Below are 18713 nucleotides of genomic sequence, written 5' to 3' on the forward strand. Positions count from 1 at the left end.
CTACCTTTTTTCTTCCTTGAATCTGGGGTACGGGTGTTTCCTGAACCTGGTTGTCTAGGAATGCCTCTGCTTTTCTGATTTTCAACAGCATCTCTACTTGTCCCTCCAATCTAACATAAGAACGGCCATAGTAGGTCAGACCAAAGGTCCAGCTAGCCCAGTATCCACTAGCCCACTGTCTTCCGACAGTGGCCAGTGCCAGGTGCTTCAGAGGGAATGGACAGAACAGGTAATCATCAAGTGATCCATCCCATCCCTCATTCCCAGCTTCTGGCAAACAGAGGCTAGGGACACCATCCCTGCCCAGTCTTCTAAGATTCTTCTCTAGCACAGCTACCAACTTGCACTTCATACACAGTATGTGCCTTCTGCTCTTCCCCTCCGGTGCTCAGTTTGCTGCTTCCCCGTCCTATATTTTTTGACCACACATTTGGCGGTAACTGCTCAGTACACTACATTTAAACAAGCACAGAAAACAGAGGAACATTTTTTACACATTTCTTTAATCTGCAATAAAAATTATTTATTTGGGGGGGGAAACCACCTTTCCTTTATGCCTCAGCGTACAAGTGCTGTGCTTTTAAAACACACACAATGATCAGGGTTAGATCTTGATTTAAAAGCCAATCTCAAGTTTAACAGACCTTAAAATTCCATCAAAGAATCTTCAGTTACATCTTTAAAGCAGAATTTGTTTTAAAAAGTTCTATTTTCCCCATACTAAGGCAGGGGAGGGGAGTTAATGTAAAAAGTGATCATATGAATAGCCAATAAGATATAAAATTTATTCTGCACTCATTCTACCTTCCTCATTTAACATTTTGCTTTTTAGATTGGCTGCTTATTTTTCATGCAATGTTTTTTTTTAACCATCAGTATGTCAAATTATTCCTCCTCTTCTGATCCTGGCAAGCAGTGTTAGGAGCAGGTTAGCTACGTGTCAGAATAGGTGCATTTGCAACCACAACCACTTCAGCCTCCAAATTCAAGGCAAGATTGTGCCCCCCTTCTTCGTGATAGGGAGTACTTTGTGATTTTGATAGGACTGTTCAAGTCCTACCCAGTGTAAGGAAGGCATAATTTGACCTGTTATTTAAAGGTAAAAATCATAAATCACTAGCCATCCTGCAAATGTCTCAGCTCCCAGTAACTTCAATAGGGAGATGCTTAGCACCATGCAGGAGCAAGCCCCATCACTGCCTACTGCCTACTCAAACACCGAGGGCTAGACAGTGAGTCCTTTATTTCCAGTGGCGAGCAGTTACTCACATGAGTAGTCCCACTGAAGCCAATGGAACTACTTGTGTGAGAAACTGCTCCCCTGGGGATAAAGGGCTCACAGCGTGGCCCTGAATGTTTATAGTTTGAGGATGTATACGTATAGTGGCTGTTGTGGGTTCTGATTATACTGTGCCTTGAGGCTATTTGGTCCACAGCTATGTGTAATTATGTTATAGTCTTAGAGAGCTGACACTTGTTAGACAGTACCAGCACTACAAGACTTTTGACACTAAGGCTACTCTGAAGTGCTGATGCACAAAGCATTTTGATTTCCTCACCATGCACATTCCATTCAGCAGCCCCTTTTCCTTGCCATTTGTTTTTGGTTCTGACATAATGTGCATATTCCTCCATCCCCCAGGGCAGCTTTGTGAGAAAGGTATGCTGTAATTGGTCTATAACTGTTCATAATGATCTGGGAACACTGCATGAACAACAGGGAGCAACTTCACTTGTGATTTATTTAAGTGCGCTACATGGTTGAAAGGTTCTCCCAAGAGCACAAGTTTAGCTAGTCACCTAATTGGATGTAAATTTTCACACTTATTTCAGAACAGAGGGCTATGTCATGAGATGGTGAATTTGAATTTATAAGCAAGTGTCTATACTGCTCAACTAAATCATAAGCACAGTTACTATAATCTGTTTTGGGGAGTCTTAAATTCCACATTTCAATAGGTTTTAGTGTACAGTTTTCCAGAAGAATGCAAATTATGCTCAGCATTTGTAAAGCTAATGAAATATTAATTAAAGGTTTTATTTATTTACATCTAGAATGACTGACCTCATTTTGATACATTAACATACACTTAGTGTTTTAAAAGCTGAGATTGGTAATGCGGCTTTGGCTGTAGTCTTTTATCATTTATCAGTTTGTCGGACTCCTGCTTATTTCATCAATGATCTGAATACTCCATCTCACACGACACCCAAGATACGGGCAACCCACCAGCTGCAGGGCATAATAATTCGGCAGGCAGAACGACATCCTTGGTAGTTATAGGGCCATGGGTAATAGCCCATGAGAGGTTCACAAATTCTCTGGCATTGTGTGTAACTTCGTCTACATTCAATACAGCACACACCTTCGTGGTCCAGCATTGGGTCAAAAGTCATCCCTTCGCCTTCAAGTTGCTGAAATGTAAAATACAAAATGAGAGAAGATGAAGTTCCCTGCATTCATATTATCTCCGTAAAAGATAACAGGTCAAATACCGGTCCCACTGAAGTCAATGGCAAAACTCCTGTTGACTTCAAAAGGGCCAGGCTTTTAGTGGCCTGATTCGCCACTGCATTACTCCACATCTACACTGGACTCTCCGTTATAAAACTAGAGGAACACAATGGGGAATCAGGCTGTCTGAGTTTCATCATTATTTTACTTTCCCAACTTTTTGTGAAAGCTCTAATTATGGAGAGTTTAATAACAGTAAAATTTAAGAATCGGAAAAAACCTGGGTTATCCAGTCCATCTGCCTGTATCTGCAGGACTGTGCCCTACTTTGCATTGTCTAATGTTCTATCCCAGGGGTGGGCAAACTTTTTGGCCCAAGGACCACATCGGAGTTGCGAAACTGTATGGAGGGCTGGGTAGGGAAGGCTGTGCCTCCCCAAACAGCCTGGCCCTGCCCCCTATCCGCCTCCTCCCCCTGACTGCCCCCCTCAAAACCCCTGACCCATCCAGCCCGCCCTCCTCCTTGTCCCCTGACTGTCCCCTCCCAGGACCCACCTCCCCAGCCACCCACCTGGGATCCCACCCCCTATTCAACCCCCCCGCTCTCTATCCCCTGACTGCCTTGACCCTTATCCACACCCCTGCCCCTGCCAGGCCACCCAGGACCCCACCCCTATCCCCTGACTGCACCCTGGGACCCCCTGCCCCTTATCCAACCCCCCTGCTCCCCGCCCCCTTACCATGCTGCTCGGCCGGAGCCAGCCGCACTGCCCGCGGGGTGGCGTGGCTGTGGGGGATGGGGGACAGCAGGGGAGGGGCCAGGGGGTTAGCCTCCCCAGCTGGGAGCTCAAGGGCCAGGCAGGATGGTCCCATGGGCTGGATGTGGCTCATGGGCCGTAGTTTGCCCACCTCTGTTCCATCCAGTCTAATTTTAAGTAAGTCCCAGGTGATGGACCTTCCACCTCTTTCCCAAGAGGACTGTTCCACAGCCTATTACTGTTGGCTTTCCGGATATTCAGATTAAATTTACCTTTCCTTTAACCACCTCTTTTCCTATTGTGTGATGGATTCTAGACAACTAGCATTGTAGCACCATCTGACTAGGAAGCAGTTACCACACAGTGGATGGCAGAGGATATCTAAAGGCAGACTAGCCTCTCAAAATTCTTTGCCTCCTCTCCTGAAAACATGGAGCTGAGTTCTCAGTTCTTTGAATCCAGTTCTTTCTTTCTCTCTAGTGCTTTCTCAATAGGATTAGAGGAGAAGAACAAGGGCAAATCAAACAAGAATACCTCACTCTTGCATTGCTCTTTTCATCCACAGTTCTCAAAGTACTTCATGAAGGGGGTAAATAGCATTTCCCTCATTTTAGAGATTGAAAAACTGAGGCCCAGGGAGGTGGAGTAACTTGCTCAAGGTTGCCCACCATGCACTGTGCCAAACTTCCCTATCAGAGGGAAGAAGGGGGGAGTGGGGAATGAAAATGGCTCAGCTAAGGCTAAGACTACACATCTATCTGGTAAACCAGTGGTGTAGATTCCCAGTGCCTAAAGAAAATTTTGGAGACCATCTTCCAGGGGATCCTACACCAAATGAGCAGATGATACAGGAGATCTTGAGTGACTCTATTTTGTTTCCTTGCCTCCATCTTGTGTTGGGCAAGTACATCACTGAGGTACCACTTCACCACCATTAGCTGAAAACTGGAGCTCGTGGCACTAAAAAATTAGCAGTGAAAGCAGTGGTGAGGCAGTTGTTGAGGATGAGTTTGGGTACATTAGAAACAATGGTGCTGTGTGGTATGCAGTCTGCAGTACTCTGACAGGAAAATATTAGCAAAAGTAAGCAAAACAACTGTCAATCAAGCCTATCAGCAAAGTATGTAAAGAGTGTCCGAGACACAGACAGCTGAGGAGAAGGTGCGAGAAGTGTAGAGACTGACACGCAGGGGGAGAGAGAGAGAGAGAGAGAGAGAGAAGAAGCAGAGACCAGAGAAAGATGAGACCTGTCAGCTGCAGCAACCTGTGCAAGACTGGCCATCTGAAGTGGGGCACAGCCACTTAGGATCACGTTAACTTTATGTTCCTGTGGGTTGGGATGCTTAGCCTGTGGTGTCGGGGATTTGTGCTACTGTGTTAAGGATTTGTGTTTGCACCAATAAAGGGGTGCCTTGTTTTGGAAAGAATACTGCTTGTGACAATCATTTATCAAAAGGCTGTATCCGTGTCCTCCAGTTATTTCCTTAGCCACCCGGGAGACCCAGACCTGGTGAGAAAAGATTGGTTAACAGGTGAGCTGTTTTGAGGGAGCCTTTGGTAAATCCAGAAGGAGGCACTAGGTGAGCTACTCTGGGGAGCACCTAAAATCTGTTTTTGGGGTAACACAGGTTCCCACTGGCAGGAAGACTGTCAGAGAGAGCTCTGCAGGGGATCCTATACCAACTGTACTGCTCCCACTCTCCAGAGGGATAATGGCTCTACCTCTCAGGCCCCATTGTCTCATCTCTATGGCTCTTATCCCAGATAGTTCCTCCCCTTCAGTGGCAGGGTTTAGTTCTGATGCTGCTTTTGGGGCCAATGCTGCTTCTACTTAACTGAATTCATAAGAAATAAAGTCAATTTAGTTCTTCTTTGGAGTGATTAGCTTAAGCCTAATAAAGAGATGTCAACTGAGTAGAACACTGTCACGGGATAACGATCTCCTGCTGTTACATAAATGTCAGGACAAAGCTGTGACTTATTTTCAAAGCAGGAGACATTGATCTTGTGACAACATTCTATTAAAATAACTTTATCCCTGCTGTACCAAACAGTCCTGTAAATTGTCTGATGTTGGTGCAGTAGAGTGGAAGTGGCTTGCTGTACAGTTAATTGTTTTGCAGTACTGTGATGGGCTTAGGGAAACGGGACTCTTCACATTTTCATTCTGTTGATCTCTTCATATGAGAGAGAAAATAAGATTCTGTCCTGGACCCATCTTTCTCCAAGTTCTTTCACTGCATTATTTTAAAAGGATTCCATTCTGCAGATTGCCAGAAAGGGCTCTGTGAACTGTCTGACAGCCACAGTTTAGCCTGATCCTGATTTCTGAAGAATCAGTGGCAAAATTTCCATTGACTTCAATGGCAACAGTACTTGTCCCATTGCAGGTGTGGCTAGTCACAATGCATTTTATCCAAAAAGTTGTATGCACATTCTCTTTCTCTCACACTCGCTCTCACACACACATACTCTTACATGTTTCATGAATAAGCTAGTTTCTAACTAGCTGACTCTGCATTTTTATTGTTTTCTTTTTATCAGTTAATGATCAGTGTCAACTATCTGCCTGAGGCAGATTAAATTTGCTGTCGTTATGGTAATGCATTATCTGTATCAGATGTATCTAGTTTTCTGTATTAAACTGGACTCACTACAGCAGTCTTGCAAAATTATCTTAAATTCACCAGCCTAAGCACAGTATCTACTTCTTCACCATACTTTGGGGACTAATGATAACAAAAACTATATTAGTTACTTCTGGTGAATGGAATTTATAAATAACTGCACTATCGAATGAAAGTTTGAATCGACAAATTGGTGTTATAATTTTTTTTAAGTCCATTTGAAATGGATCGATATCTAGAAATGAGTACTTAATAAAGTTACATACCTACCTGCAAAATCAAATGCTCTGAAGGGGATTCTAAGGCAAATAGATATGTACTCACATGATACGGATTTTCTGGATTAAAGTTTGAACTAGAATCTTGCTCACTGGGACCAGTAGCGTTAGATTGGCGTTCTGGTTTTTGAACTGTCTGGGTAGTAGGTGACCTGGTATTTACTATGCCAGCAGTAGCTTCAATTTGGTCCAGATCAAAGTTTGATTGAGCTTGACGTATTTTTCTCTTGATTTCTCGCTTCTTTCTCTGGCTATCTGCAGAAACAGTCATAGGAGTACATAGGTGTTTTAAAACATGTTCTTCCACTAATTCAAGGACCATATTTTGTTACCCATTCATGAGAGTGTGATTGCATAGCTGTACTGCAAAGATTAATCGGCTTCAAACGGGAGCTACTTGTCTTTCCACCTATTCCATACACAGTCTATATCATTCTGTCTATATGGGTGAGAGATTTGTCTTTTTTCCCCCAAACAAATGGATGGCTGACCCAAAGAACAGGATGGGGGAAGGGCCTCTGGACGCAGTGAGTGGCCAGAGATGCTAAGAGAATGAATAGCTATGCCAGCAGTCAACCAGAGCAACTATCTTCATGTCATTACTGTGCATTTTTGATAGAAAGAAACATTTGGAAGGAGACAGACTTGTGTCCAGCTCCAAATGACCTGATTGTAAACATTGTTTAAAATACTCCTGGCCAACTTTGACAATACTCTTTTGATGCATAATGGCCATGTGCAAGGCCACAGGAAAACAGTGGAAAATTTTAATAAGCAAATTTGGCTCCCATTAGTCATGAAAAAATATTAGCAACTCTCATCCCCAAAATATTCAACGTTGCCACTTATTTCATTTTTCTAGCCTGTATTTTGTATATCAGTATTAAATCTCTGGGTACGGCTACACAGCAGCCAGGAGGTGTAATTCCCAACTTGGATAGACGAACATACGCGAGCTCTGCTCAAGCTATCATGCTAAAAATAGCAGTGTGGCCACAACATCTTGGGTTAGCCACCTGAGTCCAGTCCTGCCCCACCCCTTGGCTACATATTCATGCAGCTAGCCTGAGCTGCTGCCCATGCTGCAGTGGCCACACTGCCATTTTTAGGCAGCAGCTTGAGCAGAGGTAGTGCACAGATGGCTACCCAAGCTAAGAAGTACAGCTCACAGCACCTGTGTAGATATACCCTTAGAGCACCAAGGAGGAGCAAACTCTTCTCTGGTTCCTTTCATCCTCTTCCTCCAACCCCTGGGGAGGAATCCCTTCCTCCTGCTCCCTCCCCTGGACTAAATGAGGACCCTCTTGCTAATCTCCCTGGCAAGTGCCTGAACACCACCCCTTGCCTCCTGTATAGCAGCACATTCCCTGCCCACCTCCTCTTATGCTGCTGGCCCTGCCTCGCGAATCTCACAAGGTCTCCCTAGCAAAGTATATGCCCTCAATCCCCCACAGGCCACCTACAAATCCTAGGAAGTTAGAAGTCAGAGTTTAGGGCCAGAAAGGACCACTAATTCATCTAGCCTGATCTCCTTTGTACCACAGGCCACCAACACCACCCACACACTTCACCCACCAACCCAAATGAGACCAAAATATTACAGCCCACAGGAGATTAGGCTACAGTGGAACCCCGGTTATCAGTTCTCATTGGGAAAAGGGTCAGATTGGATAACCAAAAATCTGGATAAACCGGAGAATTGGTTGGGTTCTAGCTGTCAGCCCCACGTATGGCAGGGCTCGGGCTGTTGCCATGCCCAGGGCTGACAGCCCAAACCCCAGTTGTCTGGGGTTGAGAGCCTGAGCTCCACCACTGTCAGCCCTGGGCAGCTGGTGGTTTGGTTAATACGGAGAGCCGGATAATGGAGGCTCAGATAAATGGGGTCCTACTGTATTAGGTGCCACAGATGTAACCAGTGCCCAAGGCCCCCATGATGCGAAATGATTAAGTGAGATATACCCAGATAATCCTGGCAATTGACCAGCACCCACACACAGTGGAGGAAAGTTAAAGCACCCCGCCCCCCACGCAAGGTCATTGCCAATGTGCCCTGGGGGAAAATTCCTTCCCAACTTCACATACGGGTGAGCAAGAACCAACCACCTGAGAGAGAGAATGTGCAGTGCCACCTCAGCGCTCTGTCCAATGTCCCATCTCCAGCCTTGGCCATCCCTGAGGTGTTAAACCCTTTAGCCCTCCCCTCCAATGAAGTTGTGTGGTGGGTCTGTTTGAGGGGGGGAGCCCAGGCTGAGCAGCTCCACATGGAGACCTTAGCATTCTCTGTGTACTGGGTAGGGGGTTTCAGCACCAGCCTACATGGGAGAAGAGCAATGAGGGCCACAACTGTGCAGCTCTACTAGCTAGACACCCTGCTGGTGTACGTTTATTGGGGGAGAGAGGGGAGGAAGGGAGGGTAGTGTTTAAGTGAAAGAAAAATTACCTTTTGGGTATGTTGGTCGAAGCCAGAAAATAGGAAGATCTCCACAAAGCTCTAAAATTTTGGGACTTAGGAAGCTGTTATCCTTAACCGGCTGATCTACAGCCACCCAGATAAGGGAATTTTCATCAAATTTAACTGGCATGATTTCATCTTCCTGTAAGTAGGCAGCATAAAATCCATTGTTAGTTCAATGAACAGGGGTTCTGTGTATTCTGTAGATGCAGCTTTCTGTTAATAGCCAAATGGCCAAACAAAGAAGCTTCGCTTGGAACTGATCTGAAATGTTGTTTTATGTACTATACGCACACAGCCAAATCTTGTTCCAATTGAAATCAATGGAAAGACTCCTGGGGTGAAATTTTGTCACCACTGAAATCAATTGCAAAACTACCAGGATTTCACTTCCTTTGTCTTTAATGGGGCTAATAGTCAGCCCATAGGACCGGATTCTAAGCTGGTGTACATTGGTGTAGATCCACTGACTTCAGAACGACTATCTTGATTTATACCAGCTAAGAATCTGGCCCATAATTTTTTAGGTGTGTTTGCTTGCATTGTTCTGAATTCATAGAAATGTTAGGGCACTTCCATAATAGACATATTCCTGAGAGTTACTGAAAGTTTTAGTTTGCATACAGCTACAATTTTAAGTTAATATGATGGGTCTGACTAAAGGTCTTGTTCAATAACAGCAATTCAGTTCCCAAAAGCTAGAAGTTAAAGGAGCCTTCATTTTGAAGTGTACCCTGCAGGTTTTGGTTTCATATCTTCAAAGTAATGTAGGAAAATGCCAGTGATTTATTCTTTATAGTTTTTAGTTCAAAGTATTATTTTACATAAAACATGTTAGCTATTTCTTAGCAGCAGTGAAACATCCTCAAAAAGTCTTGTTCATCAAGAAAATCAATATGATTTTGAAGTAAAACTTCTGAATTCCCTCCATATAAGTATCTGATATTTGGATTGATAATCCACTAGATCAATTTATTTTGCCAAGTTATTCCTTTAATGTATTTATTGTTTTTTGTAGGATGTCTTGCGTCATCTAAATTCACTATCCAGTGAGAGCAGCACATCATTTATATTCTCCCACTTGGGCTTTTGTCAGCATCTGAAATAACTTAACTGGAGCTAACATTTGAAGATAAAAAGAATCCAATTGTTTATCTTAAATGAAATTATCTCAGATTTGTGGGCAAATGTACTTTAAGTAGCAATAAACTTACTTTAATTTACCATTTTGTATTCAGTGTTGGTCATGATCAAATATGTATTAGACCAGAAACAAGTTAATTTTTAATTTATTTATAGTAAAAAAAAATAAATGTAAAGACTAACTCAACATTTCGGTTGCACACTTGATCAGAAAAATTAGGCAGCAAAGGAAGTTTAATGTTCTAACAGTAGCATTAAGTTGCGTTGGATTGCCCATCCCATCTATTTGATGCATATGTTTTATCACAGAAACAGCAAAATTCATATAATACATCTTTTAAACAGTACACAGAAAGCAGGAACAAAACACTCTACACATCTGTAATGTGACCAAGTTAATACTGAATTGGAACCTTAACTTTGCAAACCTGACATTTTTTCAACAGTGGAAATTTAATACTGGATGAATGTAACGTCCTTTTATTTTTTAATAAAAAGAAAAATTGCCTGTGCTTAATTATGTTAAATTATTCCAATTAGGCCATGAAGTCCATACATCCTTAAAATAACAAGGGAGGGTAGAGGCGATCTCGGTACCTACCTCTGGGGGCTGATCCAAAGCCTGCTGAAGTCACTGGAAATATTCCCACTGACTTCAGTGGACTTTGGATCTGACTCATGGCACTTTCTTGTTGGTTTTAGAGAGAGTTTTCTCTTTCTTTTTTAAGTAAATGAGTATGTATTACTGCATATTCTAGATTACAACAAATAGGCAGAGTTGGGACATCCTCATTTTGGAAGTTCTGCAATTTTTGTACACCACGATTTTCTCCTGTCCTGATGATGAGGCAGGAGTTTTGGTGGGGGGATGATTTTTCTGTGAGTCTCTGTTAGACATTTAGTCTCTCTCATGCAACCCATCCCAGCAACAGTAGAAGCAGTGCCCGTCAGTGCCTGCCAGAAGCGCTCACTCCTCCCTTCCAGGACCCCAAAAGACCTACTAGATCATTTGATATGTATATTTAAATGACCTTTAAAATCATTATTTATATAAAGTTAAGAAATTTTTTTAAATTGCTCCCTACCAGATCAAACGAGAGGCTTTCTTTAGTCATAGTATTGACATCGGGGATGTGAGCTTTAGCTTGTGCTTTAATGTAGCATTTCTCTCCTCCAGCAAAACGGATTCCAGTGATGCCCTACAAAATAGACCTTTTGTGGTTACATGCATGGACATGTCACCCAATTGCTTAAAACAAAACAATATAAACTCTGTTCATATAACATTAAGGTATTCACTGAATTTGGGGACTTCAGAGTTCCTGGTTTTTTTAAAAAAAAACAACAAAAAACTGACAATAAAACATGTTTTTTGATTTTTTAAAAACAAAAGTCCACTCTGAAATTGACCCAAATTCTGTTGTATCACTATTTTAGCTGTAAACATTTAAACAAACCAGGTGAAAGCACCTAATTTAGGTACCCAAAGAAGTGGCTAAAGTTTCAGAGGTGCTGAGCATCTGCAATTTCTATTGGAGAGGGCCTGTCTAGACTAGGGAAAAAGGAGTTAGCTAACAAGATTTGACACATCACTTAGCACCTAATATTGACGCAGTTTAACATCCTTAAAATCATGTTAGCCATTTGTATTATAACCTAGTAACTTTTTCCCAGTCTAGACAGACCTCTGCACTTATCTGAGGCACTTACTATTAAAGATATGAAAATCAGGTCATAGGTATGGATGTAGGTGCCTAAGTTTAGACATACAACTTTGATTTTTTTTTTCTATACCATGATGCTTTTTATGCACAGAAGTTCATAATGAAATGATAAACAAGACAGAATTCCAGTGTTGTTGTAATGTATTTCTAATCCTAAATAAATGTATAAATAAATAAATAAATAAATGTGGTTTCTAATCCTAAATAAATGACACAAAAAGTCCCTGTATTTCAAACATATTGACATTAGAGACCATTCATTGATATATGGTAACTACAGGGTAGCCTTTCTTAAGTCTTCTCCCTCCAATTCAAATGTAGCATTTTCTGTGCTGCCATGTGGGTTTGATTCTCCCTACAGGACACAGAGAGCCTACCCTTGTAATTTCAGCAATTGTCTTGTCTATCCACCATTTTGTTCTATTTTGCTTCAGAGGAAATAGGTGAACAGATCTTTATGTACAAGCTACAGCATGACAAGAGCCCTTCTGCTGACTTTTGATGGATATATACAATGTCACTGGGGTCATTCTTTTCTTCAGAGGCTGAGAAAAAGTAGGCCCCCCAGGATGTAGCTCTGCCACTTTGAGATAGTCAAGATATGTTTCTGTGATACCTTCCTGTCACCCAGGATGCAGGCTGTTTTCCTAAAATGGTCACCCTGGCCTTGTTCAATGATCCTGCTCCAGTGATCAAAGCATCACTTAACACATGGGGACTTTCTTGACCTTAGTGATATACATAACCTAGCCATCTCCATGTCACAGCTCTGCCTAGCTTAGAACTCTATTGCTCCAAATGTGTAAATAGGTTCACATGCCAACTTATCCTAGAGTTCCTAGTATATGGCATTTGCAACAGGTACTTCTCTATCTCCTTGGTATTCTTTCCAGCTTACACTTCAAGTTGTTTCCACTCCTTGCAGGGTCAAAACCTAACTGGCTTGGTCCATTTGCTTTCCTGGAGCTTGACCCTTGGCACTCAATAACTGAAGGCAGGTATTTTTTGGCGCCAGTTTTTCCACCACCCTCATCAACCTAAATGCACAACACATTGTCACAACCGCTCTGGGGTGGGTATTTTTGGCTGCACTTACCCAGCAGCTCATATTTGTCATGAGGGTCCAAGGATGGAAGAATTCATGGACTCTCCACTGAGCTGGGACTGCTGTGCAGATGTGGAATAGTGAAGGTAAATGACAAGAGGCTTATCATCAGCATTTTAATTCAGTTGCCAACAAAGTTGTAAGGTTGATGTTACCACAAGTTTCACAAGGGGCTGAAGAGCAGCTTTCAGATGATGTGGGGGTTATGCATCCCACGTGTATGTGCATGGATCTCCCTGGGCCTGCGCAAAAGCAGGGAGGCCCAGTTATCTCCGCCTCGTTCATGGAACCAACAGATGGGGAGGGGCAGGGCCAGAAAGACCCACATTGCTTCCCTCACCAACCCTACCTGGAACTAATGGTTTCTTTTGTTCTAGATGCTGCATTTACCTCATTTAGGGCTCAACCTTTCTCCCTTTGAAGTCAGTGGTAGTTTTGCCATTGACTTCAATAGGTGTAGGACTGGGCCCCTTCTTAGGCTATGTCTGCACTGCAATTAAAAACCCATGGCTGGCCCGTGACAGCTGACATGGGCCCAGGCTAAGGAGCTGCTTAATTGCGGTGTAGATGTTCGGGCGTGGGCTGCAGCCTGAGGTCTGGGACACTCCCACCTCACAGGGCTCCTAGAGCCTGGGCTCCAGCCCGAGCCTGAACGTCTACATCACAATTAAACAGCCCCTCTGCCCAAGCCCGAATCAGCTCGTACAGGCCAGCCACGGGTTTTTAATTGCATTGTAGACATGTCTTTAGAATCCAACACTGGAGAATGTCTTATCTGCAAGATCTGTCAAATGTACTTACTATCTGGAAATCATGAACTTCTATAGCCTCTTCATTTCCACTTCCAGTTTTAAAGGTCTCTAGGTTGTTCCCAGAATCTATTTCCATTGATCCCTCTTGTACTTTTCCATTAATACTCATAGTATAATGGACATTGTAAATCTGTAATTGAATAAAGAACATTAGCACGCATTGTTGTATCTTCCTAGCTTTTATCAAGAACAAGTGTGGTGCCAATCTGATTGTCATGTCCCTCTTCAGGTTACTGGCTTTTATCCATACTTACACTTTTATTACAGAATCCTCAGCAGTCAAGACCATACTAATAAAACAGACGTTGATGGTTTCAGGCAATATCAATCCTGCCAGCTTTACATCCATATGCACTGAATGTAGAACAATTTGGTTCCAAGGTTACATGGGTGTTTAGGAACTGGTCTAAATCGTATTGTATGGGAGGATCAGAAGAAGCTGATTTCCCCCAGAGGTCATCCCCACTGTACTCCTTAGTTTGATCTGTTGGGACTCTTGCTTGGAGAAGTTAGATACTGTTTAGGTACTTAGAAAGAGAGTCTCTTGAATGTAGCAAGCTGCATGTAGCTGTCTCTGAGTGGGGTGAGCGTTGTTTAAATATCAATACTTCCATAAGTACCAACAGAAGGAGTTTACTTTTATTCTTAAAAAGTCTGTATATAAACAAAGTTTCAATAAAGTTCACAGTATTAGTCTAGAAATCAATTTTTTCTGCTTGCAACTCTTTGTTAGGGAAAAAATTAAGGTGCTAAACGTAATTGATTGTCTTTTACAAATAGAGACTCAATCCTGTATTATTCATACATCCAAGACTTCCACTGAATTCTTGCATGAGAAATGCAAGACTGGGTCTATATAGATAGTACTTAATTCCATATCCAAAGTATATAGACTGAGCTGGTATAAGATGATAACTCTTTTTTGTGAGCCCCATTCGTTGCAGTAGAATTCGAGTTTATTTTTATTTTAAAAAAATCATAAGTCTTATGGTTGCAAAGAAAACCTTCCAAATGTGAATCAACAAAGCGTTGGCTTCCTGAGTCTGAGGGAAGTCTGAAACAATAGCTTAGTGTTGGGTGTTGACTCTGCAGCTTAAGGTTTACATTTTATCTATTTCTGTACCACTCAGAATACACTCTACTCTTTTTTAAAAAAAGATTCAGTTCTTAATTGATGGCATTACTACCAGCTTCCTGAGATGGGACAAGAGCCTTAGGTAAGGGAAAAGAAACCCACTTACTAAAAAGATATTTTTAATGCATCTGTTTGAACAAAAAGCAGAAATACGCTAAAATAATGCAAGTGTTGCGAAACTAAACAGACCAAAAAATGAGACTCTGTCCTATAATTGATCTGCTATCTATTTATCAAAACCATTAGTGCAAACTGGACTATTAACACCTTACACATTCTCTGGCCCATCTCCCATTCAGGCCCCTCTTACACTGAGTCCTGAAGCAGCCTGTCTTCTTACTATGAAGGAAAAGCTTTGTTATATGGCCTGTTAAGGGAATGGGGGGGTGCCGATAAGTCAAAAATTCCAGTTAACGAAGAGTTATACTTACCAATGGAGAGAGGGAGTTTAGGTGTGGGAGGGGGCTCAGGGCTGGGGGCACTGGCTCTGGGAGGGAGTTTGGGTGTGGGAGGGGGCTCGGGGCAGGGGGTTGGGGCACTGGAGCAGTTTTGGGGTGCTGGATCTGGGCAGCACTCACCTTGGGCCGCTCCCCGCAAGTGGCAACATGTCCCTGCTGCTCCTAGGCGGAGGCACAGCCAAGTGGCTCTGTGTGCTGCCTCAGCATGCAGGCGCTGCCCATGCAGCCTCTATTGGCCTCGGTTCCCAGCCAATTGGAGCCGTGGAGCCAGCGATCAGGGTGGGGCGGGGGAGGGACAGTGGACAGAGCCCCTGTGGCTGTTCCTCCTCCTAGGAACAGCAGGGACATGTCACCGCTTCCAGAGAGCCACGCGGAGTCAGGTAGGGAGCTGCCCGCTCCAAGCCAACTGGATACCTGGCAACTCTATTGAAGATTTGTATTAGGAGACATCAGAAATGCCAGTTTCTAGAGCTTTACGGTTGGTAAAGTGCTGGATAACACAGCTTTTACTGTAACTTTTTTCTTTTCTCTCTGGATTTTGGGTTTGCTATAAATTGTCTTTAAAAAAATATTAAATGTCAAGCAGTTGTACCCTACAGGCTAAAATGTATATCATATTGAAACACTTTCCCTACAAATTAAGGGACCGATTCTGCACTCCTTACTCAGACAAGGCTCCTGCTGAAGTAAATAGGAGTCTTGCCTGAGCATGGAGTGCAGAAAAGGCTCCTTGGTAAATTCAATGAGACTCATTCTCCTTGTCACTGATCACAGAATATCAGGGTTGAAAGGGACCTCAGGAGGTCATCTAGTCCAACCCCCTGCTCAAAGCAGGGACAATCCCCAATTTTTGCCCCAGATCCCTAAATGGCCCCCTCAAGGATTGAACTCATAACCCTGGGTATAGCAGGCCAATGCTCAAACCACTGAGCTATCCCTCCCCCCCAATGATGAGCAAATGAAAATCAAATTCACATATCTGGCATTTCATATTTTAAAAATCTTTGAAAACATAAAGGAAAGATAATATTTAGAATTATTCTGATGATCACTATTCCTTGAAAGTTTGCTTCTTTAAACTAACCCCTGAGTTTTCATCTCTGTCCCTTTTGACACAGGATTTTGTCATGTAACCTAAATTGAGAAAAGTTCTCTCCACCCAAATATAAATTATCAAGATTTTTAAAATCATTTTGCAACTAATATACTATGAGCTTTTGTGTCCATGTTCAGCACACATTTAAACTACTAGGTACATAGTGAAATAATTTTGGTCCTTAATCAAACCTATGAGTAGACTAAATACAGTCTGGTGCACCATATATTTAAGTGTCAAAGTATGATGTGCAATCAGCATTTGGATGACGTGGCATTTCTTTCACCACCATTTTGTCCTGATGCTTGAAATTTGCTTATTATGTGAATCTCCTGGGAAAGGATGGGGGGAAACAGTGAATGCTTTGAAGATTTATGAGCAAAAGTAGATGTAGCTTTTGTCTGTGATCCCAAGGATACATTTTATGTTTATTCCTGAAATCAGTTTCCATCATGCTACACCAAATGGACAGGAAAGAAAAGAATTTTTATACTGAGGTATGGGGGAGAGAGGTATGCTACTTACAGAACTTGGCAACCAGTCAAGTAATGTTTCCAGTGTGGTTGTGATTCTTATTAAATTCAAGCAGTTAATTTAAAATTTGGTTTAATAGAAAAATGTCTGTTTCCAAAATGTAAATACTTGGGTTCATAATTCTTGTCTTTGTTTCACTCAGATTTAAATCAGATTTAAAAACTTCAGTGCAATACCTTCCTACAAGACTATCACTATCCAGCTTGGTAAACAGATGGGTTTACTGTTGGAATTGACACCTCCTGCCCACCTTTGTTTAATTATTGCCTGTCCCAGTTAGCAATACTCTAAGTACAGTCGGTGACCCAGTTTCCACTACTCCAAGATTGATCTTTCTGATTGTTGTTCCCCTATATTTTCTGTGCTCCAACCACTTCGGAATATTTACCAAGCATTCTGGATGGGAGGCGGGGGAAGAAAGGCTTGTTTAGAATTCGGATCATGTTTTGTAGCTGAAAGTGCTGGCTCTTAACTCTCAAACTGAGCAAGCGTCTAGCCCAGCCGCTGGCGCACGTCTTAAGCTAGCCACAGATGCGCTAGACCAGTGTTTCGCAACCTTTCTGGTAACAGGGACCAACTTGCTGCCTTCCTACAGGGTGCCAGGGAGATCTCAGGGACCAGCGCTTGACTTTCCCCACAAGCTCCTCAACAGGGTGCCACCCAGCGACCCCCCTTGCTGGCGTTGCGCGGGCGCTTGTCCCGCCCACTCCCGCTGCGGTGCCTGGGCGCCTGGGGTAGCTTTTCACAGCCAGAGGAACCACTCAGCCCCGCCGGACCCTCAGCCAAGGAACCTGCGGCCGGCTCTCCACCAGGTCCGCTCGGCCGGCCCGCCCCCGCCCCGCGCCCGCCACTCACGTGCCGGTCGCTCCCCTTCCAGAAGTAGAAGGCTCCGATGGCTCCGCACAGGAGCAGCAGGGCTCCGGCGATGAGCACCACGGCCCCGATCTTCAGCAGCCGCCCCGGGCTGGCGGGTGTCACCGGCACCGCCGTGTAGGCCTGCAGCAAAGGGGGACAGGCAGCCCAGGAGCCCGCTCGCCTCACAGCCCAGCTCTCCCGGGAGCTCAGCCCCGAGCCGGGCGGGCGAGGGAAGCAGCAGCGCTGCCGCTTGGCGAGGCCAGCCCCTGCCGGACCCCCGCCGCCGCCGCCGCCCGCCACTTTCCCGCCCTCACCAGAGCGGTGACCCGCCCCGCGAGGCAGCTGGGGCCGAGCGCCGGGACTCCCTCTCTCTGCCCCGGTACTTACAGGCGGCAGGCTCCGCTCCACGTCCTCCGGCCCCGCCAGGGCGATGGGCACTTTCTCCGCGCTCTCGGCCATGGCTGCCCGCGCACGTCTGGACCCGGAGCTCCTGTGGCCCCGGGGGGAGAGGCACGGCCGGGCTCGGCTGCACACAGAGGCGTGGAGCCCGCAGCCCCTCCCCGCCCCCAGGCGCGCCTCCCCGCCCCAGCCGGAGCGCCAGGCTCGGGATACAATGGCCCCCTTTGAACGCTGCTGCCCCGCGGGGCCGGAGCGACCGGCCTCAGCCCGAGCAGGGTGTCAGTCACCTCCCGGGCCCCCCGGCTGCTGCCGTCCGCCCGCCGGGCAGTAACTCTCCGCCGCTCTTGCCTTCCGCGCGGAGGAGGGAGCCGCCAAAGCGTGGGTGTGTTGGCCGGCACGGCCAGGTGCTATGGGGAGCCCTCTGACAGCTGGCCCAGGCCCGCCTCCCAGTGCCCAGCCCATTGGGGGCGCTAAGCAGGAATACGTTAGACCCCCGCCTGCCCCACAACACATACTAATAATTAGCAGGGGGCCCCTGGAGCTGCTTGGAGTCCTAAGCAATTGCTTAGTCTGCTTGTGCCTGGCGCCCGCTCTGCCACCTGCGGGTGCTTGGCGAGCCTCAGCAGTGGAGACACCTTAGGGTTTCACACCTTTGGGGGGCTCCTTGAGCAGCTGCCCGGAGCCCGAGGTAGGATGACTCTGCCCAGGCGGTGCCTGTCCTCTCAGCTCCTCCATTAGGTGAGGTGGAAATGGGGAAGAGGAATCAGGGGGGAGAAATGATCAAAAGGAAAGAGGTGGGTGAAAGCTCCTCAAGATCTTGGGGAGCCTCATGGGTGAAGGGAAGCTGAGCCCTCTTCCCCTCTCTGGAAGAGGATGGTTATT

General features: G+C 44.8%; 1 protein-coding gene across 1 annotated transcript; it reads right to left on the reverse strand.

Annotated features, from left to right (window-relative positions):
* Positions 1–484: 484 nt before the first annotated feature.
* Positions 485–17993, reverse strand: CNMD (chondromodulin). The gene is made up of 7 exons (XM_084647159.1): positions 17820–17993; positions 17433–17573; positions 13344–13484; positions 10799–10912; positions 8559–8712; positions 6165–6373; positions 485–2415 (listed from the first exon to the last, which is right to left on the reverse strand). Exons 1-7 carry the CDS (start codon positions 17889–17891, stop codon positions 2200–2202), a joined length of 1047 nt encoding a protein of 348 aa, XP_084503285.1. The 5' UTR covers positions 17892–17993; the 3' UTR covers positions 485–2199.
* Between the last annotated feature and the right edge of the window lie 720 nt (positions 17994–18713).

This window comes from Lepidochelys olivacea (genome assembly GCF_965140295.1).
Source record: "Lepidochelys olivacea isolate rLepOli2 genome assembly, chromosome: 1".
NCBI lineage: Eukaryota > Metazoa > Chordata > Testudines > Cheloniidae > Lepidochelys > Lepidochelys olivacea.

Coding starts and splice junctions, on each gene's coding strand:
- CNMD (XM_084647159.1), bottom strand. CDS start 17,891: ATGGCCGAGAGCGCGGAGAAAGTGCCCATCGCCCTGGCGGGGCCGGAG. Junction 13,485..17,432: donor GGAAGGGGAGCGACCGGCAC/GTGAGTGGCGGG, acceptor ATTCAATTACAG/ATTTACAATGTCCATTATAC. Junction 6,374..8,558: donor TCGACCAACATACCCAAAAG/GTAATTTTTCTT, acceptor CTGTTTCTGCAG/ATAGCCAGAGAAAGAAGCGA.